The sequence below is a fragment of the Sinocyclocheilus rhinocerous genome, unplaced genomic scaffold (assembly GCF_001515625.1).
Source record: "Sinocyclocheilus rhinocerous isolate Xijiao unplaced genomic scaffold, SAMN03320098_v1.1 scaffold253, whole genome shotgun sequence".
Classification (NCBI taxonomy): domain Eukaryota; kingdom Metazoa; phylum Chordata; class Actinopteri; order Cypriniformes; family Cyprinidae; genus Sinocyclocheilus; species Sinocyclocheilus rhinocerous.
The window spans coordinates 121,553-145,737 of record NW_015627238.1 but is presented as its reverse complement, the minus strand read 5'-3'; the positions used below and the strand labels follow the sequence as shown (position 1 = coordinate 145,737).

General features: G+C 40.0%; 1 protein-coding gene across 1 annotated transcript in view; it reads left to right on the top strand.

Moving 5' to 3' along the window:
- The window catches only part of nrxn2a (neurexin 2a), a 431,782-nt gene extending 407,989 nt beyond the window's left edge, over positions 1 to 23,793 (top strand). Inside the window, exons 21-25 of the mRNA XM_016532627.1 lie at positions 2,389 to 2,560; positions 5,897 to 5,986; positions 9,330 to 9,658; positions 18,402 to 18,480; positions 20,907 to 23,793. Of these exons, the coding sequence (XP_016388113.1) occupies positions 2,389 to 2,560; positions 5,897 to 5,986; positions 9,330 to 9,658; positions 18,402 to 18,480; positions 20,907 to 21,703 (1,467 nt within the window). The 3' untranslated portion in view covers positions 21,704 to 23,793. The remainder of the gene's footprint in view (positions 1 to 2,388; positions 2,561 to 5,896; positions 5,987 to 9,329; positions 9,659 to 18,401; positions 18,481 to 20,906) is intronic.
- Positions 23,794 to 24,185: the final 392 nt, after the last annotated feature.

Sequence of the window (24,185 nt, the reverse complement as noted above, 5' to 3'; positions counted from 1 at the left end):
AATATCTCGAACCAAATGAAAAATAGAGTAAAATGGAGAGTGAGGAGACTGGAGCATTAAAAACCTTCTTCATTCCTGTCATTCTTGTACCTGGATTTACTTAAACAAAATGGATTGTGATGGTACAATGAATCTGTAACAGCAGAGTGTGTTTGAACTGAAGTGACATTTAAATTGAATTATTTCATTTTTGGAGGAATTTCAGTTATTCATCATAGCTGTTGAAGTACCGCATCAGTATTGGATACTGGTGTGAATTTTAACTAGCTTAACATGTAAGACTCAATCAGCATCTCAAGAAAGTCAAAAACCATGGCTAGGCTTGCATAAAAAGGTATCTTTTTCTTTCTATGAAAACATAACCTTTCATATTCTCTTCTAGTGTTCTGGTTTTTGTTGTTATTTTTTGCTTTTGTGTAGTTTAACATTTGGATGAAATCCTCTTGTGTATTTATTCAGTAGATTTGCCCTCATTTGTATGGTGAGGAGACATTGATATCAGACTAGCATTAGCACACACTCGCTAGTTTGTTATCTCCGCCCTTTAGATTCCAGAACACACTCTGCATTCACCTCATGCTCTGTTTGATATTTGTCAGACATCAGCATCTCAATGAGAACCTGTCAGTTGAGGTCAGAGGAATGAAGGAATATATCCAAACTCCAAACGTGTGGAAGTTTTAGCAATCTGTCTGTGGCTTTGTGTCAGAGAACACGAAGCACTTTTTTTATTATTGTTGTTTTGGCTCTTTCCAGTGACTGACATTGGACGATGCTAAAGCTGTAGAATGGTAACACATTCCACGCCAGCAATGTGAACGAGGTAGCGTTTCTGAGGTGTCAACTGTTCAAGTGTGCCCCCCAGAGGTGGCTAGTGGCGGGTAGAATTGAATCACTGTTAAAATAAAAACAGCAGGAAACTGTCAGTAGTTATACATGTCAGGATGTCAGTAGCTGGCGAGCCACTGTGTGTGTGCCTTTGTGAGAAGGAGCGGTGATGAATGTAAAACATGGAGCCACACTCCATTTCCCCTCCTGCATTACAAAGGACACTGCTGAGCTCCTCTCCCAAGGGTGAGCCACTGTAGCATGACCAGATGTTTCTTTTTGCTCACAAGATATTCCCTATCGTTCTCGCCATCATTCATTTCGTTTTATTGTCACATCCAATACCCTTAAATATCGCTGTTTTAAATTGCTTCATGATCCAGAGATTTTTCTGGATGATTAGGTCATGTGATGGTGCATGATGTATCTCTATATTGGTTATACCCATGTGCAAAAATTGACTTGGAGGTGGGTTGCCTGAACAGCTAGTCAACTAATTGGTCTTAAAGAAAGCCCTGTGTAATTACAGGGCTTTGTTGTTTCGGGTTCACCTGAACCCAATCAGACACGTTTTGTAGGGGCGTTTACAAACTGTGTAGCTGTCAGCACACTAATTAAAAGGTCTCTAAAATATCAAAAATACATGTGTAGGGAGCTTTATTCAACTTAGGGCACTTTTATGTCACGGGTTTATTTTTATTTAAACTATCAAGTGTACCTTCTTACTTTTAACATCTTTAGTTTTTTTAATGTCTTAAAAACCTTTTACTTTTCATCATTTATTTTTCATTTTTATGTATTTTTTTATTCTTTTTCATTTACTTTTATGGTTTTACAACTCTTTTACTACTAAATTATTTTATGTATAGAATTTTTATAGAATTTTTAATCTGTTTATAGATTTTTGTGTTTTATATCAATTTACCGGTATCTTTTTATTTAATTTATTTCAGTCTTGCACAGTTTAAAATTTTTTCTAACATTTTTAATGTAGTCATAATAAATATTATTTATACTGTATATTACATGAAAAACATTTTCAAATACATTGTATAATTAAAATATTAAATGTAAACATATGCCTTTTGAACATTGAATATTTATTGTGTAAAAATTTGTAAACATTTATATTAATGCAGTATGAGACATGATGTGTGAAGAAAAAGAAAAATATCACTTGTTAGCAGAATATTTTTTTGTGCTTCATTTCCAGTCATGCTGCATTTTGTTAAATTGTGTCAAATAAGTGTGAAAATATAATTGCATTATAATAATGCCTTTATGACACATTAAATGCTAGTTATGTTTAGCTTTTCCAATTCCCACTACAGTGTCACTGAAAAAAATGACAGATTTATAATGTATGTGTTTGCACTGTTAGACGTTGTTATTAAACAAATTAAATGAACTAGTTAAAGTATAAAACGTGTGTTTGTTTGGACCACAAATCCACAGGGCCAAAAGTGCCCACAATCTAGAAACTAGTTGACCTCAATAATCGACTAGTCAACTGTCATGTCTCATCCCTAATGTCCACCTCTAAATAACTGTCTTGCACAGGAACAAGGAAAGGTGGGTGTGATCTTCAATGTGGGCACAGATGACATCACCATAGATGAGCCTGCAGTCACCGTGAACGACGGCAAGTACCACGTGGTTCGCTTTACGCGTAGCGGTGGCAACGCCACCCTCCAAGTGGACAACCAGCCCGTCATCGAGCGCTTCCCATCAGGTAGGACCCCACAGAGGACGAGGAAAGCCATTTTTGGGGTTTGGGGGATCCCATTACACGTGTGGTTGGTAGAAATAATAGGGGCAGCTTCCCTTGGGAATGGACACATGGGGTCAGAGAGAGACACTGTATATTTTCACTCGCACATCAGAGGGACGTTGTTTGAAGCCCTCGGCCTGGATTTGGATGCATGTTGAAGGCATGCCTTATTGAAGGGTACAAATTGATTTATAATTTCAAATGTGAATTATTTGGGTTTGAAGTGCGCTGTTTTTACCCTCAAACTCTTCCCAGAGAGTTTATGAGTCACCACATGCAGCGCCCAGATAACCAACGCATGCACAATCTAATAACAATTGCAAATTTACACATTTCCCCCCCAAGCTGCCTTGCCTAATACATTCAGCCCGAGATGGATTTGGATCCTTTACAGTTGCTCTAGGCGGGCTGAGGAAGGTGTCTCTGTGCCTGTGAAGATCCTCCATCCCTGAATCGTACGCAAACTTTGAACCACAAAGCGCAATTTAAATTTTGTTAGCGTCAGCCAAAATGCCTCTCGCAGGTTGCTCTTTGAACCCCGGCGCTCTTGAGTTGTGGTGTAGTCGGCGCCGTAAACCGATATTGCACAGTCTAAAACTTTTGTAACAAGCCTTGATTGATGATCCCAACCCTGCAGTAGTCATCCCATGAACCGTCCCCGTCCTATACAGACATCTCGCTCTGGGTTCCCTTGGCCTTGTGTGCTTTCCAATTAGACTTGTGCAAACTCTCTCTCTCCCCACTGTGTGCTTAGGGAGCTGCCTTCCTCTCATAGCTGCTGTTCCACAGGAAGACATTTTCTCCGTCTCTAATAGCAATCCTGTCTTTCCCATCCTCATTTTTCATTCGGTTCCTCCGATGTGCTGCTTCACGGCAGGTTAGTGCAGCGTCAAGGAGTCCTTAGCAAAAATACAGCTCTAGTCAAATAAAACGGCGCCTCGGCTCACCTGCTACGCTCCTTCCACCCCCGCGTGTGGGGTCTCGAAATTGCCAGAGGTTGAATGGCGCTGCGTCCCTGCTGCTCGGGCCTGAGATTTCGTCTGATTTCTGAAACGGAAAATTGGTTTTCTACTGCTGCGACATAGGCTTCCTATCTGCCAGGTCTCCCCCTAAGTCCCCTCAGGTGGCCAGAGTCAGATGGGGCAGCCTTTCCAAAGCGCGGGATAAAGCTGGGCTTCAAAGTCGTCACAGTTGTGTCATGCTTCCTTTAAAACTGAGTTATGCACATTTAAATGGAATAGCACGGCTTTTATGTGGCACCTGTCATCCCGGGGATTTAAAAAAACGATGATATAGGTCTTGCGTGTCATCCGACACTCACAAAGCTCACGTGTGTAAATGAAGCCGGCTGTGTATCGCTTAGATTAACGGCTTCGGTTAATTCAGTTAATTAAAACTGAGGATTAGATGAACGGATATGTTCCCCAATGGCAGATTTGCTGCTCCCTGCGGACACGGTTGCAACTGACCGCTCGCCTCGGTATTTTGCTCAGTGCTCCATAAATAAGAATCTAGTGGAAGCCTATGAATAGCAATGCATCAGAGCGGACTTTATTGGATGGATCGGTTTGTTTTCGCTTTTTTCGCCACTTACTCATGGACGAGACCTATTTCAAGTTTTCTTTGAAGGTTCAGTGCAGAATTTGCCACACATGAGCTCTTTTAACAGGCTTATGGGAGTGGGAGGTTTGGCCCTCATTCAGGTTGCAGGGTGGGTAGGATGAACGGAAGGCTTGTATCTCACACGGCTGTCACAGAAGGAACATGACACAGTATGTGGTATGTAAAAAAAAAAATGCCGTTAACACTTGGCATACCAACATCTTCCTTCAAGAAAGAATACTTTTAACTGCAAAAAAAAAGAAAATTCTGTAATTTCACAGTATGTGGGTCAATGGCGTGACAGTGTTATCTTTTAATTTGTTCAAAAACATTGTTCATACATATGATGATTTGAATACACCTCTGTACGGTGGCCAAGTAGTGCACAACACAACAAAATTAAAAAAGCAAACATAAGCTCACAACACAACGAAATTAAAAAAAGCAAACATAAGCTCACAACAAATAATATATATAATTTATAATAATATATTATACAGTGGTGTGAAAAAGTGTTGGCCCCCTTCCTGATTTCTTATTTTTTTGCATGTTTGTATATATATATATATATATATGTTAACTCAGATATGTAAATGTACATGTATTAAAGTTGTAAAGAAAAGGTCCTTGTTTTTATGAGATGATTAGATATGTCATTGCTTTTTACATGATGATTACACCACATGATATGTTTAGAGCTTATACATTTAGATTTGAAAACGGTATAAAGTCTTGAAAATGGTTTACAAGTTTTAGAAATCATACTGTATGGAAACAACATAAATACAAAGAAACTGACATGTTTTAATTTAGATTTGTATCATATGTCTTTGACCCATTTACTAGATTCGATGAAGGACTTACTGGAATTTTCTGGGAATGTCTCAGCCAGTGTGAAGTTGTATACGTGATGTCTGAGAGGAAATAAAACATCACTGTGTGGCAAACAACACTGACCAAACTGGTATAAAGGAGTATTAGGAGGACTTGTGGATTTTGACAAGATGGTGGTTGAGAGCAGGGAAGAGAAAACAGTGATATGAGCAGATTGTTCTTTTGAGTGAGTAGCAGAGCTCATTTTAGCTCTAGTGAAGGGATCTGTCAGAAAACGGGAACTGTCGACTGTAGATACACGCTGTTCCTTATCTGGCAGCCATGACACCGAGTCAATTATATCTTTTGTGTCTTTTTATAATTACACGTGTCCTTATTTATGCAGTTACTTCAAGATTTTGATACTAGATGCAGCACTGATTGCATTGTTCTCACTCTGATTTCTTGCAGAGACCAGAAAATGTCTTCCGGAGCAGCTTTGACACTACCATTGTATAACTGCACATAATATGTGACATTATCACTGATATCATTGTTGTCTTATTGATTGTATGAAATTTCCCTCAAGTATTATTAGCTACGATGACATCACAATCAACCAGACCAAAATTAGAAGATAAACGATCACTAAATATGTCCTCAAAGCTTTCTAAACAGAATTAAACATGCTCTAATTAGTCTCAAGCTTCTAAACTGTCTAATAACTAAGAATCCACCTTAAAACCACATAACTACCAGCATAAAGCTCGTTTAGACTTCCTAACTTGCTAAACTTGATAGTCTTGTTGCCATGTTTTTAACCATGTGACCCTTGAACTTCCAGATATTAACCTCTTATCTGTCTCTCTAAATTCTTTGAAGGGAACATTGATAATGAACGGCTTGCTATAGCCAGGCAAAGAATTCCATACAGACTTGGTCGGGTAGTTGACGAGTGGCTACTCGACAAAGGTAATAAAAATGAATTAATTAAACAATGACTTAATGACTTATTAAGGCTCTGTAAGAGGTGCAGTTCCCCTAAAACCACAAAGCTTCAAGCCATTTTCAATGAAACTTCCTAAAACCAAAGCCTTTGCATTGGCATGTAGTGGGCCAAAGCAAACCGTGAATTGTGGCTGCCTACTTACAATGTAAATCCAATCGGTCCTCTCCATGTGGCTTGTGCTTTTCAGATCATGTCCTTCACAAAGTTAGAACTGCACCGCTTCAGACATTAAGGTTTAATCTTAAACATAACCCTGACTAACCCTCTAGCAACGCTCCATAACTGCAACAACTGTCTGTAAATAGTTTCTTTTTTTGCTGTCTTATGTTTTCCTTCTGTGATCCCCTCTGACTTCGCTAATCTTGAAGCAAGGGTATTTAAAAACACTTTAACTATAAAATCTAGATTTATATTTTCCAATCCCAAGCAGTTAAAGGGACTATTGCTTCTTATAACACTAAAACCAGAATAACGTTTCAAAATCCCCTTTAACCCTTTGAGTGTAATGAATTAAAAAAAAACGTGTTGAAACTTAACCGTGCTGTAATCTTTGGACCCGTGAGACATCTGTAAACAGATGAATCCTGCATGTTATTCGATTTTCCCCAAGAAACTATTTCGGTTATTAAAGTGCAGAAACGATCTCAGACGCCTGCATCAGCACATTATCAAAGAAAATTGGGCATTAATGCTCTACTGTTATGTGTAAGTTATCAGACTTTTTGGTTGGTTGCACTTATTTCATCTATATGCAAACTTCCTTTTCTGTGCTGAGCTAACATCACATCTAAATGTTAAGTGTAAAACAAATACGCTCGCACTGTTTTTTTCAATGAAAACTGACCTTTCTAAGTCTGCATATCTTCGTTGATTGAACTCGATAACATGCAGAGTATAACGTGATCCAAAGTTCAGTTCTACATTTGTCTAAAAGTCATTTTCAGACGTTTAGCTCTCCCTTGTGCATCCAACTAACATCCTTTATCAATATATAATTTTATATATATATACGCGATGAGTATTTCCTCATTGTCTGATTTGTTTTCTGCTGTTTGATATAAATAGGGCGTTAAACTAAAGCTAATTCCGTCTTAAACCCCCCTAAATCGAACTAACTCAGAGGGTTAAACAGTCTAAATATTAATGAAAGACATTTTCGTAACCAAATGAGAGGAAAATTGATGTCAGCCTTTGCACATTCAGATGTGATTAACAATGTCCCTTTAACATGTGTAATTATTTATCAGTTCTAATCTATAAGTAATGATAATGACACAAAGCCCTCATACATCAGTTATGTGTCCTGTATGAATGCTACATTTTACTGAGTGACTGGTCTTTGTGTGAGAAATTTGTCTGTGCCTCGTGCTCTCTATCTCAAAGGCTCTTTGGTCTCCTCATTCTCCTCCATTAAATCTTCTAACCTCTGTCACTGGGTCTCACATTTAGACGCAAAGAAGAGATCTGTCCAACCTTGAATTATTCACAGGAAAACCTTTTTTTTTTTTGCCTTTATGCCTGACATGCGAGGAAATTAAATCTCATTGCACATTTTTAAATAGCAGGAGTAATGCACCAAAATATGAATATTCTGTCGTTATTTTTACAAATGTCTCATGTTGTTCCAAACATCCGCAGGACACAAAAGGAGAAATTTTAGATACTGTTCTGGTCGCTTTATTCCAGTGACTGAATAAAAAAAATAAGAAAATAAAATGAATCATTTGATATTATATATAATTTTTCTTTCAACAATTCTGAATCAATAAAATATCTTTAAAAAATCGTCCATACAAAGAAAGTCAATGGGGTGTAGTGTCCCCATTGACTTTCAATGTATAGGCAAAAACAGTTCTCAAAATGTTCTTAAAATATCTAATTTTATATTTTATATATACAAACAACATGAGCAAATAATGATAGAATATTCATTTTTGGCTGAACTGTCATTTAAAGTTCCATGAGCTACTATCACTAAAGTGATAAAGAGAAACTGTCGTTCATACCGTTTTCTCAGTAGTACTTTACATACTGTATTATGTCAGCATATGTAACCATCCTTAATGTCATACATTAATCAGAATAATCTTTCCACTGAACGATAAAAGAACATGTGCAAGTGGAAAGTGGCCATCTGGCTTCTTCCCGCTCTTTAACGACATGCCTTTCCGAGATGATGGTCTTTTTATCTCCACTCACATGTCAAACTTGGTTATTTTCAACTGTTAAAATCGAGACCCTACTTGTGTTAAATGGCAACCCTTCATTAAGCATTAAGTGGCTCTCACAGAGGGGATAACAACTGCCCACTTCATAATCAACTGTGTCAGAGTACCTGTTCATCAGGATTAAATGGATGGCGGCAGTCCAGCTCTCAGAGGCCAAAGGAAATGGCACTTTGAGTTAACCATCCTTTTCCTCTCTAAGTAGTAATTCTGAAGGTTTTGTTGGCATTAAATTATATCTAAAGTTTAGCCCGATTGCTTAACATTCCCTATTATAATTCAAAACCACTTGAATCAAACCTGTAGCGCCTGTTGTAGCTTTTATAATAGTGATTTAGATTTCTTGTATTTTCATGATCGTCAACTCAATGGTCAATTCAACCAGTGGTGTATTCTATGTGAAATGACTTAGTGACAACTCAGTGGAGATTCAGTGGATGAAATCCTCATTGCAGAGGCATAGTGTGTTTGTGTTCGTGTGCGTGCCCCTATGTATGTCTATTTGTGGGGCTTGAGGAGAAACTCCTCTTGCCTCGGTGACACATTAGCATTTGAGCTGGCAGATGACACTTATTCATGCAGATTAGCATCAAGAAGGCCTCTGTCTCTGAATAAAACATATCCAAAACTCTTTACATACTCATAAATATTGTTTTCCAATTTGGTCCTCCTTATTCAGTTCATTATCCACAGCTCAAGCCCTACTAGTTTAATGAGGCTCAAATTATAATATACAGCCATTATTCTATAATGATAGGGGCTCTTCCATTGCTCCTCGATCTGGCCCTCATAGAGGAGCCACCTCAGGCTTCAGGATTGATCTTTGGCATCATGTTTAATATAAAATTTTATCCCCTGCACTAACCGGGTCAGATACGGCTGCCATTAGAATTGGAGATTTCCATCGCCAGGTTTAAATGTTAAAAGTGTTATCAGCTGATTTAGACACATCATGTCGGTGACGCCAAAAACAGCTTGTACTGATGGTCGCTTTTTGCTTCTCTGTCTCTCCTTACTGTCGTACTGCTCTCTCTTTCTCTATATCTCGCTCTCTCTCCATCTCCTCTCTGATCCATCACAGGTCGGCAGTTGACTATCTTCAACAGCCAGGCGGCTATAAAGGTGGGAGGTCAGGATAAGGGACGGCCGTTCCAGGGCCAGATCTCAGGCCTATACTACAACGGGTTGCAAGTGCTAAAATTGGCCGCCGAGGGGGATCCAAACGTGCAGGTGACAGGAAACTTGCGTTTGGTTGGAGACGCACCCTCTGTCCTGTCTACAGAGACCACCTCGGCCACCCCTCCAGCTGCGGCGGACATGTCCACCACCATAATGGAGACCACTACCACCATGGCCACTACCACCACCCGTAGACAGCGCTCTCCCAGCCTGAAGGACAGTATTACGCAGGTAAGGACGGGACGGTGGACGGTGCATTCATCCAGAGAAACGGGCCTCTTGTTGACCCGTCTCTCCTGAACGAGGGATTTTGTTGCGTTTATAAAGAGTTTTGTTTTACAAGATGTCCAGTTGGTATCAGCAATAAAAGAGCTGACAGGTCAGACCACCCTGGGGTAAAAAAACTGTCATTTATTGCTCGAAAAAGAGCCGTCACTCTACATCTGGAAGGCCCTGAAGGACAAGAATCATAATGCTCGGATTCGCATGTGTCAGGATATATCTCCCCCACATATGCTTTTCTTTTCATTCCTCCCACACATAGTATTTTACTAGTCGCATTTCCTTTGAACGGTCCTGCAATTTTCTCAAGTCATTATTTTCTAAGCCTCGAGAAACATATTTAGAGCTGTAGCACTTTTCTTGTGAAAGCAAACACTTTAAACAAAACGGTTAAATTTCTCTCCATTAGTCAGATTTCCAGTTTGACATCATTTTTTTTACTCTGATTAAAGGACTTGTTTTTTTTTACAGTTAAATGTGTCAGGAAAAGTATATGTTTAATTTTATATTGTTGAAAATGTACCATAAATGTATATTTTAAATTCGCAATTTGCTTGAGGTTAATATGAGGTTAATATGTGTGTGTGTGTGTGTAGCAACTCAAAAAATAAAAACACTTCAATTTATTCTGAAGTCACTATTATATACACACACTATATACTATATTCGCTATACACACACACACACACACACATATATATATATATATATAGTATGTAGTATATTCAGAACGATAAAAAATCATATCATTCTCACAGTTTCAACAAAACCCTATGTTATTCAGCTAAATAACTTGGGGCCATCTACACTGTTGAACCCTGATTTATTTGGGAATAAAGACTTTCCTTAAAATATTTGTTCCTCTCTTGTCATGAAAGCATAGACTGACCATTGTTGTTCCTAGTCCAGCAATTTTTCAAGTCTGTTGACAGCCTAAGAAAACACATTAACCTCAAGCAGCATCTGTAAAACGCTGGAGCACAAGGCTATTAATATGGAGGATATTGAGTGTCATATCTGACATGTGTGTTGTCTCGGCCCCCCATTCATCACATATTGGTAGCAAGTTAGGGGCGTTTGCCTCCCCCACTGTCAGCCTTTATTCATGTGGTGTTCAACTCCATTGATCAGGAGATGCACGTTGATACGAATAAAGGGCAAGCTCAATAACAATCAGTGTCAATCATAGTGAAACTGCCAAGATCCATAGCCACTAGCGGCACGCATTAGCGCAAATGAGGACGGGCACGGATTCTCTCACGTGTGCGCTGTGAATCACTTCTAATCCACGCTGTCCTGGGTGTAAATAGTCATACAAAGCAATAGCAGGGAAATGGGGATTTGAGTGAGACAGCTTAGTGCCAAGGAAGTCCCAGTGCACCACTCCTCTCCTCTTCTCCCCAAGATGAGTAAGACATTTATATGGAAGAGCACCAAACACTGTGTCTAGACTACAAATTCATTCATTTATGAACTATATTACCATTCACAGTGTAAAAAATACATCTCTGTAGTTTACAGTTTTTTTTAATTGGTTTGGTACTATTTTCATAAGTAAGGTGTACATTTTCAAAACTCTCAGTACAAAACTTTAAACTGATCACACTTGTAATACCACTAGTCATTCTTTCAAAACCTGGTCTCATGATTTCATTGTAGTTGCACATATTTTCATTCCACATAATCATTGTTTCAGAACACAAGATCATTGTGATATGTATTGAGAACATTTGGTTTAATCACCAAAACACAACAGTAAGATCTTTTTTCAACTTGGTACTTTTAACAATCAGTTCATTCAGTAGCAAACAATACAAGGTACAGGTTTCAAATCACCCTCGGTGCAGAATGAATGTTACTGTACTGTAAAACTGTATACACAGCCATCATAGGAAATGTTACACTTACGTTCAGACAAAAGCTATATTTAAAAAAAAAAAAAAAACTTTATACAACATGAAAATGTGATCAAAGAACACATCAAAACTCATTTACATACGCAAGCAAAAAAATAAGTATTTTATTTTAATTTTAGTTTACAACAATACTGTGGTTGCATGTGAAAAAAAACCAAACAACAACAACCTGTAAATGTAGATCTGAAATTCACATTAATTATCAAGCCGGTCTTCAACATTTGGCCATAAATTTTCATCAACATCATAGTGAATGTCTTCATTGTTCAGGCACCGCGGGAAAAACCTTCTGGCATGACGAATCCAAGCTTGACATTGCTCTGCAGTTATATCACCACAAGCTTCATCCATGGCTTGAAGGGTGACATGCTCATGGGGATGGCGATCATACACCTTCCACCTCCATGTAGAGAAGAATTCCTCAATTGTGAAAACGGTGAAAGCCGATCCGGTGATCCACAGCACTAAGTTGATGTATTTCCTCAGCGACCAGCACGGATCAGCTCTTGACATGACGAATCGGATATTGTCCTCTTTTGGAAGGCCAAATAAAGTAGTTTCGTTTTCACAACGAAACACACAGCGTCTCCACAACATCGCGGCAACAGCGAGAATAAAAGTTACGCCTTCTTTCTTTGCGTGAACATTTGGGCGGCGTTATGCAAATCTTCCCACATAGTGATGTAGATATGTGGGGGCGTGTTAGAATGAGCCGTTTTAGGTAGGCATGGTTGACTCTTAACTTTTATAAAGTGTAATACAGTTCGTGAGTCGGGAAGGAGGACGAGGAAGTCAGGGGTGGTGGGTAGACGTCTTTATTGGTCGCCACAATCAAAAATAAAATAAACGATAAGCGCTGCTCGGCTCTCTGCCTCTACAGTCTGGTCTGTTCACACAACGCACACTCTGCTACGACTCTCTCTCTCCCCTCTCCCAGGTCGGCGGGCGCTTATCTCTCGTCTCTCCGCCAATCACTGGAATTGCAAACAGGTGTTAATCATTATTCACTTGACCTCCTCCTCCCCCAAGTGGCCTGCCATGGGACTACTATGAGCCGCCTGGAAAAGCATTTCCCGACGGCTTTTTGGGACTAATAACTGGGTTGTATTCTTTTTTGTTTGGGTATCTTGGGTCACCCGATACAACCTATCTTTTATAAGGGAAAAATAGGGATACGAGAGAGGTTGGTCAGGCTGGAGAAGCTGCCCGTCGATGGTGCGGACCCGGTCATACGCATTTCTCAGCGTCTCATCACGAGACTGCTCCAGCGGAAAGTCATCCAGCTCGGGGGAAATAGGCTCCGCCCTCGCTCTCGTTTCCTCTGAGACAGCCTGTGACGGTCCCGAAACAGCATCTCCAACCTGCGCCACCGCTTCCCCGTTTCCCAGCCCTGTCTCCCAAGAAGCATCCGCACACAAATCCCCCAATAATTGTGTAAAAGCTGGCCAATCTGTCCCCAAAATCAGCGGATGCCTAAGGTGGGAATTAACCGCCACCTTTATTCTATGCGTTTTCCCCCGAAAATGAATACTAACAGCAAATAATGGGTAGTCCACCACATCCCCGTGCACACACCTCACCTTAACCTTGCGGCTCGTATCCAACGCCCTTTGTTGCATCAGGCTTTGATGAATGGAGGTTTGGTTGCAGCCTGAATCCACCAAAGCCTGATATGTACCCCCCTTGATACTCACAGGTATTTGGTACAGCCCGGCTTGATCGGGGGCAGCCGCCGGGGAGTCGGGAACCCGGATCAACGCTCCCACCTCCATCATTGGACACCGGTCCAAAAAATGACCCGGGTCCCCGCATCTCCAGCAGGCCGGCCCAGGCCTTCCCGCCGCCCCAGCGGCAGAAGGATGGCCAAGAGATTGGCGGAGAGAGGAGAAAGGCGGCGATGGAGCAGCGGCTCCTGCGCTCTCCGCTACGCCCCCTCGTGTCCCCGGTCTGGTCCCCTGGAAGACCCCACCCCGCTGTGGGGTTCGTGGGGGCGCATTACTATGCGACCTGGGAGTAGGAATAGGCCGAGAGAGAGACGGAAGGGAAGGAGAGGGGGGAGAGAGAGAGAGGTTACAAAGGGGCTCGCCGACCCCTGGGCACGCCACCAGATGGTCAGCGGCCGCTGTCCCCCAGCTCCCTTGACCGGAAGCGTTGCCGATGTTGTTCGGGGGTACGGCCGACTCGTTGAAGGATGGCCCGCTTCAGATCATCGTAGGCCAGGAGGTTCGCGCCAGGCAGCTGTTGGGCTGCCACCTGTGCTTCCCCAGTTAGCAGCGGGATCAGGCGCACCGGCCATTGGGTGCGCGCCCAGCCGCACGCCTCCGATGTCCTCTCGAAGAGGTCCACGAAAGCCTCCGGGTCATCCTGTGGACCCATCTTCATCAGCGGGACGTGGGCGATGGAGGGGGCCGCTGCTGGGGTGCCCTCCCGGCCAAGCAAGCTCCGGAGGACCCGCCGGTCCTCATCCTGCGCCTGGACCAACAGCCGGAACCGATCCTCCTGCTCCAGCTTGAGGTCCATCAGCGCCTGGTGTTGGGTTTGGTGAAGCCCGGCGAGTGACTTCACGAGCTCCGCAAGTGGCGTGGGCTGCGCTGGCTGCAGGCTTCCTCGTCCCGGGTTTCGGCACCAGTGTAGCAAAGTTTTCAGTTCGGGAAGAAGGACGAGGAAGTCAGGGGTGGCAGGTAAACCTCTTTATTTGTCCCCCAAAACAAAAATAGAACAAAAAATAAGTGCTGCTCGGCTCTCTGCCTCCACAGTCTGGTCTGGTCACACAACGCACACTCTGCTACGACTCTCTCCCCTCTCCCAGGTCGGCGGGCGCTTATCTCACGTCTCTCCGCCAATCACTGGAATTGCAAACAGGTGTTAATCATTATTCACTTGACCTCCTTATCACCGCTCGTCTCCAAACCCTTTCTCCCGCTGCAGCCTTTCGCCTTCCCACGCCCCCCTCGCCACATAAAGAATATCTCTTTGGATTTGAAACTTTAGTCTTTTCAACTTTACAGATCTTCTTTATGTACCAAGAGCTTGTAACACTCCAAAGAGAAAGGAAAAATTGAAATCGCATCATATGACCCCTTTAACACTATTGAAGTCGATCTCATGCAGAGTATTAGAGCAACATGCTAGTCACTATTGAAATTGATTTGATCATGTGCAGACTATTTTGTTGTTAGTTTAGCAACATGCTGTTACATTATTGAAATGAATTGTGAGTCATTCCCATGCAGAATATTGTGTTGTTAGTTTAGCAGCATGCTAATGCTACACTTTTTTGCAATTAATTGTAATAAATGTAACAAGTCCATGTGGATCACTTGTGTGGTAAACAGACTTACATAGAGAGTTCTGGATCAACACACTTATAATGTTGCCTGACAATGACCTTTGTAGGCAATAGTAAGCAAGGTAGCTCACATCAGGAGCGAAAATATCTGAACATTTGAAGATCAAATCTACTCGGCGTACATTTCAAACTCAAATCAAGTGTTCTGAAAATCAGTCAGAGCTGCAGGGTCAGACATATGTTATTATTTCAGCCTCATTTTGAGCAGCTTGTGCTGTTTTGTATCAAAGCGTCCATACCTCCAGCAGCACAAATCTTTTGTTCTAAGATTGCTTTTCCACAACCTCAAATTGGACTTCAAATTTGTGGTGCTTTTGAAGTGAACCTTCACGACACCACGTAAATCACAGCCCACGTCAGGGCTCTTGCAGCGCATTGGAAATCGTGCCGTTGTGAATAGTGTCTGTTAAGTAAGCCCTTGATCAAGCTGACATGATACTATACTTCCCTTTTAAGGATTAGGACATTTAAAGTGCCCTGTCAAAAAAACTTTTTTGCCATGTCAATAATAAAATGAGTCATGACGTTTTTGTCAGAAATGTATGCACATATCAAAACACAACCTGCAATGTCAGTGCTCTTAATAAACTTGTCTTACCAAACACATAAGCATTGTGCAGAAGTGCAGATAAGAAGCGCGCTAATTATCCTTTAATAAACCCAGTCAGGCAAAACTAATGCTGCAATGCGTCTTTTAATTAGAAGTTCGAAATGTCAGAGTCATTAGTATTTGTAAATCAGACTCAAAAATCAAGCAAATTTGTCACAGCTTTTCTTTTGTCCCAATAAATGCTTTGATTGTTCAAAGCATGGCTTTTTGTTTGAAATAACCCTGATGGTGCTTTCTGTACATTTAATGTTTGTCATCTTTTTTCAGTTTCAGCAGAGTTCAGCTACATATTTGATGGATGTCGAGGACACGAAATGTTTTTGTACATTTGGTGTAAATAAAGCATAATAACATTGCTGATATGATGGAAAGGCTTTAAAACAGAATGTTTTTCTCAATGAGCTTACCTTCGAAAGTAATTTAACTCTGGCCAGTTGAGGTTTTGAAATATTTGTAGCTGACAATGGTGAACAGTCAAAGAACAAGAAAAGCGCTAGCAAAATGTGGAATAAATCAATACGGCACTGTTTCATCTAGACCGATTAAGACTGTCTACAAGCCAATTCCATTAGTATATGCATGTCAATCGTGGTCAAAACGACAAATATTGAAATACAGAGGTGATGCATATTTGCATATATTAAGCTAGAATCTTATCTGGTCTTGAATGAAGAAGGAAAAAGGTATTATATCAGTTATCGCATCATGGAATGCGCACACATGAACCTTTAGGGCTTAACTCTTTTAATAGTTTATGATGCTTACCATGATTGTTTTCATTACATACAGATGAAAAAGGTATTCCTCTAGCTGTGTTTTTGTTTGTGGGTATTAAAATAGAGAGCGCGAATGCAAATACTGGTGTCACCATCAATAAATGCCTCCATATACCTCATCTAGCCTTCGAAAGGGGAGGCTCATTCTGTCGATGCTCCCAGCCTCGCAAACAGATAAATATGCCATTATGAGTGAACAGCGAAATTGTTCTGACCTCTCGATAGGAAAGGACAAACTGATGCGCCCAAATCAGTCATGGCCCAGATCCAATTACATGTTTTATGAATGTGAGGTATGAGTCGGGAATGTTAATTCAAACTCAGGTCAAACCAAGGGGCAGTGAAGCCATTTGGTCTAGCATCACTGCATCGTAAGAGCTGAACAATTCAGCCATGGGTGCTTTTGAGCCTGTGGACTTTAAGAAAATACAGTTAAAACAGTGGACGTGCATCACAGAAGAATTCTGTCATTTTCTGGATGTCATGAGTATTTTCATTAACAGTGTTTTAAAATGACATTTCCGCCACAATTTAGGAAGTAGTGGAAGTGACATTTTTTTTAAATGTTTGAATAAAATGCCAGACTCCTTTGTGTTGCTAATGGTAATTTCATAGGTAGCATTTTATGTATCCTAAATACATTAAATTTTATTTTCACACTTTTTGCATCATTTTACAAAGTTATAAATTAAAAATGGCAGAATATAAAAATATAAATAAAAATGTAATAAATAATATTTTCTCATTTTATTCAAGTATGCTCTTCACTGACAACATAGTCTCCCTGGTAAACAAGTACACTGATTTAAACAAACAAACAAAATCTTATTAATTAATTAAGGGCAAAATTGTTTATGTGGTGAAAATAACTGAGACTACTGTAATTTTTACATTTATATAAATCACACAATAAATATTGAAATTGTTTGTTTATTACGTTATGTTGTTTATTATGTTAATATTGTTTATTCTGTATACTATCTTCTATTGTTTTTATACTTTCAGAAAGTCTGCACTATAAAAAAAAAAAATCATTATTTTAACAGTAAAAAACTGTAAAAATGCAACAGGAAGAACTTGTTAATTGGTTAACCGTATGTATATATACGGTGAATAACTGTAATTCTACAGTAAAACACTGTTAAAATGAGACAACACTTAAACACTGTGTCTTTTTTAGAACAAGTCATTGTATAATTTACAGTGAAAAACCATAAATTGACAGAATTCCCAGAATTCCCTGCATGGCACTTCACATTTGATGTTTTTCTTTGAAATAACTTATCATCTTAGTTGTTTCTTAACAGTTGTGTACATTGGGGTTTTATCTTGCGTCTAATGTTGTTACATTAACGTTTATTGCATTGTTTCAGTATACTGCAAGTGATACTGAAATATCACTATATGCACCTTCTATATTTAAGTATTTCCCTCCTCAGCTTATGGAAGAGCTGTTGTGTGTTTGTGAACTTTGGTTCATCATGTGACATTCACCACCTGTTTTTGGTGGTTGTCAGTGTATTACAGTGGTACAAAACAGATATTAGTAATTCAATAGGTTGATATATTAACATAAATCAATTATTGAAATACCCTTTTTTTACTGTGAATTTAAGTTAAGTCTGTAAAACCTCAAATGTTGCTACCATATTTTTACGGTTAAGTTCTGGCAACCACAGCTGCTGGTATTTTACCGTAAATGTCAGATAAAAAAAAATAAAAATAAAAATTACAGTATGGGTCAAGGGTAAAACTAGAATATCAAAATGTATTTGAAAAGTAGTTATAATAATAAAAACGTTAGTGAAAAGTTTTAATGTGAAAAGGCTGAAAACGGTTAACTTTAATAAAAACAACCCCTGGGGCATGAGTAATATGTCTAAATATGACAAAAGCGCTGGGCTTAAAAGAAAACTGGGCAAATAAGATAACAGTCACAATTTCAGATTGCTTGCAGAGAAGGGTGCAGAGAAATCAGAATAAATAGAATCTGCCTCCAAACTTGGAAACATGAACCATCTGTACCTGTATTCTCTTTCAGAACTCAGATGACCTGCTGGTGGCGTCAGCCGAATGTCCCAGTGATGATGAGGATCTGGAGGAGTGTGAGCCCGGCACTGGTGAGTTCAAACACACACAGAAGCAATGAGGCCATACAGACCCACACAAGCTGCAGACGCTCACAGGCAGCACAAACATCAGATCAAACTACTTTCTTAAAAGAATTTAACATTTTTTTAATTAAGCAGTGGATTTTAATGACTTGCGGATATATTACATTTGGATGTAGTGCAGTTCAGTAGATAATTTCTCATTTTAATTCCAGCAAGAGCTTCTATTTTAATCATTTTTAATTTTTTGTTCATTTTTAAAACTGTTATGTTTTTATATCTTATGTGTTCAGTAAAAAACATGTTTTATATGTAAAATGAAACGATTGCAAATATTCAGGAAATAACTTCAGTTGGATCTAAAATATAGTGTCAATTTTAATTTGTGTTCCTAATGTGAATTCTGTTACCCATAATGCTTTTCTGCTAGCACTCTTCCCTCATATTAACCCCATAGATGCTATAAACAAAGACGTATACTTTGGAGCTCAGCAGGTCATTTAGGTACTAAATTATGAGCTGATCTGACTGAGTTTAGACTAAGGGTTATATTGCTTAAAGGGTGGCCTTCTACCATCTGGGCTATTCATAATGCTAAGTGGCCTTTCCACTCCATCACTGGGTTCCGCTTTGAGCTTTCACATATCAGTAATGTAGGTGTGACATCAAACCGTGTTGCATAGTACATGGAATTATTACTCTGTGCTCAGCTATTTCTCTTGTGATTGTGCATTATGTTGCAATCATTCAGAGTGGTTGAGTTGTTTCTGATGGCCCATCTGGAAAATCAGCTGTTGCTGTTTGACATTTGTCCAAGCCTTTGGTTTCATTTCAGATTATTTTAGTTGAATGAAATGTTGGGAAATTAAACGCATTAGCCCAGACATTTCTTATTAAATAATTGCTACAACAGCCCTATTTATTGGCTCTGTCTCAAAATCTAGTCAGCTGCATGCCTAGTATAGCTTTTAGTATAGCTTTTTTTGTTTCATAGATAAAGCCATCCCATAATGTGATGTGACAAGCTCCATTCAATAAGAAATATTTTTAAAATTAAAGTTACCCTTTAACTTTAATTTAAAGTTAACCCCCCCCCCAGTATTAAAGACATGATGAAGTTTTACACTATTATTCAGGAGTTTGTGGTTGGTAAGATCTTTTCATGTTTTTGTATTTATTGATGAAAATATAGCATTCATTTCATAATAGTATTTATTTGCTAAAAATATAGTAAATATAGTAATAATTGATTAAAACAATAGTAAATATAGTAATATATGTGATTATTTTTTACTGTTAAAAATAAAAAATAAAAATCTAAAATGTAGTTTGATACTGTGAATGAAGTTGAATTTTCAGCAGCTATTACTCATTCAAAAGAAGGTTTATTTGAAATAGAATTTTTTTCTAAAATTATATATGGCTTTACTGTCACTTTTGATCAATTAAATGTGTCCTTGGTGAATAAAACATAAAATATAAATACTGACCCCAAACATTTGAAAGTAGTGTGTATAATTAAAATGTGTTTTGGCTGTCTGTGTGCTTTATATTCAATTTATTAATCACATGCCAACATCAGAATCAGAAGTTTCTGCCTTAAAAGAGCATCTCAGATCTCATATCAGTCAAATCCACTCTTGAGCTTCCATTTTGTTTGTAATAAGATTTATATAGACAATTCCCTATATAGCATTACACAGAAATCACCTAATTAGGTTTTGAGACACAGCATTTAACTTATTACACAATGCGCATATGCAGAGGATTTGATCATTGCATAGTGAAATCTGTCAAATTAACGCCTAGAGCACAGATGAATGTCAAAGAGTATAAAGGGGAGAAAATCTGTGCTTTTAAAGGGACCATCTTACACACCTTTGTTTTTTGTAATTTGCTTTTTTTCCATGCAAAAATCATGCGGCCTATTTGTTGATGTAAGTGACCCAAACTCCATGGTTTGCTATCTTGTTTAACCAAAGAAGAGCCAAGAGCTATTCAAGATATGAGTTGGTTCTGTTTTACATGTTACTGTAGTGATCTAGACGTGTTTATGTTAGTCATTTGAGTAGGTTTAGAAAATACTGTAGAATTTTACATGTGAATATAAAGTACTGTGTGTAGAATCTTTGTCTTAGAATAAATTGCACAGAATAGAATTCTAATTCTATTATTAATAGTGTGCGCGTGTGTGTGCATGTAAACATTCTCGAGTCCTTGCTAATTGTTCTTTCTCCTCTCTCATCCCAGGAGGTGAACTTGTGTTGCCCATAATTACGGTGGACACCCAAGACACCCTTCCCATAGCCACCCATTACCCCGCCATCCCCGCCCCTCCCACATCCCTGACCCCTCTCCAAACCACCAAAGAGTCCCTTGTCCTGTCCGACTTACTAATTGTTCTTCCTCTCACCCTTTCTCCTCTCCCATCCCAGGAGGTGAACTTGTGTTGCCTATAATTACTGTGGACACCCAAGACCCCCTTCCCATAGCCACCCGTTACCCCGCCATCCCTGCCCCCCCCACATCCCTGACCCCTCTCCAAACCACCAAAGAGTCCCTCGTTCTGTCCGACCTCCGCCCGCCATGCCCTCCAGACCAGGAGGACTGCGGCGACCCCATGGAGGTATCGGCCTTCGGCTCCGGAGAGATGACGGAGTCCGATGACGAGGACTTTTACAAAAACTCCCCCATGGTCACAGACAGGACGGTCCTACCGCCGCCCCCCGCCGTGGGCAAGAGCGGAGGCCAGAGCCCAGGTGACCACCGCCCTCCAATCCCCGGCCCCACCACTCACCCCAACCAGCTCCACATCCCCGCAGGCAAAATGAACACCCGTGACCAGGTGCTCCTGCCGCCCGCCCCGTCCTCCCGTCACACTCCAGGATTAACCTACCCGCCTGGTTTCCCCCATGTGCCCACAGCTCACCCCACCGACCTGATGGAGAAGGGCCGCCCGGGCGCCGTGGAGGTAATCAGGGAGTCCAGCAGCACCACAGGCATGGTGGTGGGCATCGTGGCAGCTGCCGCCCTCTGCATCCTCATCCTCCTTTACGCCATGTACAAGTACCGCAACCGAGACGAAGGTTCTTATCAGGTGGACCAGAGCCGCAATTCGGGATCCGAAAGCAACGGCGCCGTGGTCAAAGAGAAGACGCCGAGCATGACCGCGGCCATCGCAAAGACGACCACCAAGGGCAAGAAGAATAAAGACAAGGAGTATTACGTCTGAGAGAGACCGAGGAGGAGGATTTTAAACCTTCAAATCACCTCCTCTGCATCCTCAAACATTTAAGCCACACAATCTTCTGTTTACTTCTCCAAACGTTTTTCTGCCACCGAAAGATACGGACGTAGGGAATGAGGAGGAAGGAACACTGAACGATAGCTCCTCCTTTCGTTTCTGTCTTGCGAAGCCATTGTTGTATGTAATTTTATCGCTATCATGTCTAAAGAAAATCTTCCATTACATTCCAAATGATGTAATGCCCTCTTTGCGATTAAAAATTTATGTTTTGCGTGGGCCGGGCCTCCACGGGAGAGTAACGAAACACCATGGACAGGGAGAGAAAACCTGCCGGTTTAACAGATGTCTCCACACATGAGCTTTTGGTGCTATTCTTGAACGTTTGTTTAATATTATCTTCACAGAGCTATGAAATTGAGATCTTCAACGAGACGTTCGCTGGCCCTCGTTGTAATAATTCATGAAGAACAGAAGCGATTGTGTTAGTTATTTGCACGAGACAAGCAGATGCTCCCATCAGTTCTTGTGGAGATGTTAAATCTGACACTTTTTTCGAAGGGAAAAAACGTGTTCGGTTAGAAAGGCAGCGGATAACATCACATCTTCGGTTTCGTTCTCTGATTGAGCCGAAGAGTTTGAATTAATTTCGACTCTGGTACCATTTGTTAGTGTAGAAATTAGGATTTATCTCTCTCCGCAATGGAACACATGAATCTAATTCTTTCTTTGGTGTTTATCCGCCATGGTTTCATAAACACGTTCTCGCTTAGAATGGCAGATCAGACGGTGAAGCCTGCTCCACCAGCAGGTGTAGAAGAGCTCAGAAGGTTGTTAGAACTTAAAAAAGCGAATGAAAGGCATTCAGTAGGTATCTCTCTCTCTCTCTCTCTCTCTCTCTCTCTCTCCATGGTGCCAAAACATTGTGATCTGTTAGGCTTCTAATTGTGTTCCATGCATGATGTATTCACATTCAGCTTTCCATGGGAGTTTTTGATATGAAATACATAAAGTTGATAACTCTCATCTCACCCGGAAGGATTCATAGTACCATGGGCGAGCACGACGCGGACAAAAGAGACCTCAGAAAGCGGGACTGTCCTGAACTGAACATCAGCTTGGACAAAAGATGTTGTATCTATGTAAATACAGGACATTGCTGAAAACGCTACAGGAGACAGGTTTGTGTGTATCGTGCATACCGTATGCGTATGTGCGTGTGCGCTTGTGTGTGTGTGTGTGTGTGTGAGTGTTTGTCCTCGTTCGTCCTCCGGCATGAGAAAGATATACGCAAGACTACGAGAACTCTTTCTCTTGCCTCCTATATTCTCTATGGTGTGAAACTACAGCCCAATACCCATCTGAATGAGACTAGACAGTGAAACTAACAGATTAAAGAGAACGGAGGCTTAATCAAATTTTGAGAACTGTGTGGCATCTCTTCTAGGAGGGAAAAAAAGGAACTCGTTCTCATCGGAATGCCAGCTCACCACCTCCCAAACCTTAAAAGAAACTAAAAAGGAGCGAACTGACAAGACTTTTATGGATAAAGCAGCACAACTTTGTGTCCAGACTATTGTATTTAAGGACACCTCCTGGAAAGGAGGAAAAAGGAAGAAAAAAAAACACAGTATACTGTCTAGATATTTCTCACATTTGAAAATATGTTTTTTCCTGAATTGACATTCCTTGTTATTACAAAGCGGTTTTTGTTTAGTCCTTTTCTCTGCAAATGAAAAAAAAATGTATTCACAATATATATTACTTCAGTTACACGAAGTGATTTTCAAATGTGAAATTTGGGGGGGATAATGTTTTGGGATTTTATTGAATTTGGTAAAAAAAAAAAAATGAGGCGTTACACCTAGCCATACCTCCATTTTAGATTTGGGTTTTTTGTTACGTCATTGACAGGGCTTTTTTTCTGTTTGTGTTTTTGTTTTGTTTGTTCTTTTAAGATATAATTGTCAATTACCTATGCTGGTCAAAGTATATTCCCGTTCTTAATGTAATTGTAAAGTGTTACTGTGAGATGAAATCTAAATATGTGTACATTGACAGAGGGAAAAATACACTTGGTTCTATACTTCGTACTGATTTGGTCAGTGTGGTCTCTTTTATTTCTAAAAATGCTTGTCTTAAAGAGATTGACATTATCATTCAAAAGTTTGGGATCAGCAACTGATCAAGTGATAGTAAAGACTTTTGAATATCATTACGAAACATTTCTATTTTAAATAAATGTATTACCGTTTCCACTAAGATATTAAGAAGTGCATATGTTTTCAACATGATAACAGGAAGAAATGTTTTCTGAGTATCAAATCAGATTACAATGATTTCTGAGGGAACATGTGACACTAAAGACTGAAGAAAAGTTCAGCTTTGCCATCACATGGAAAAAACATTTTAAAATATATTAAAATAAAAAATATATTATTTTTAATTGTAATAATATTTCACAATATCA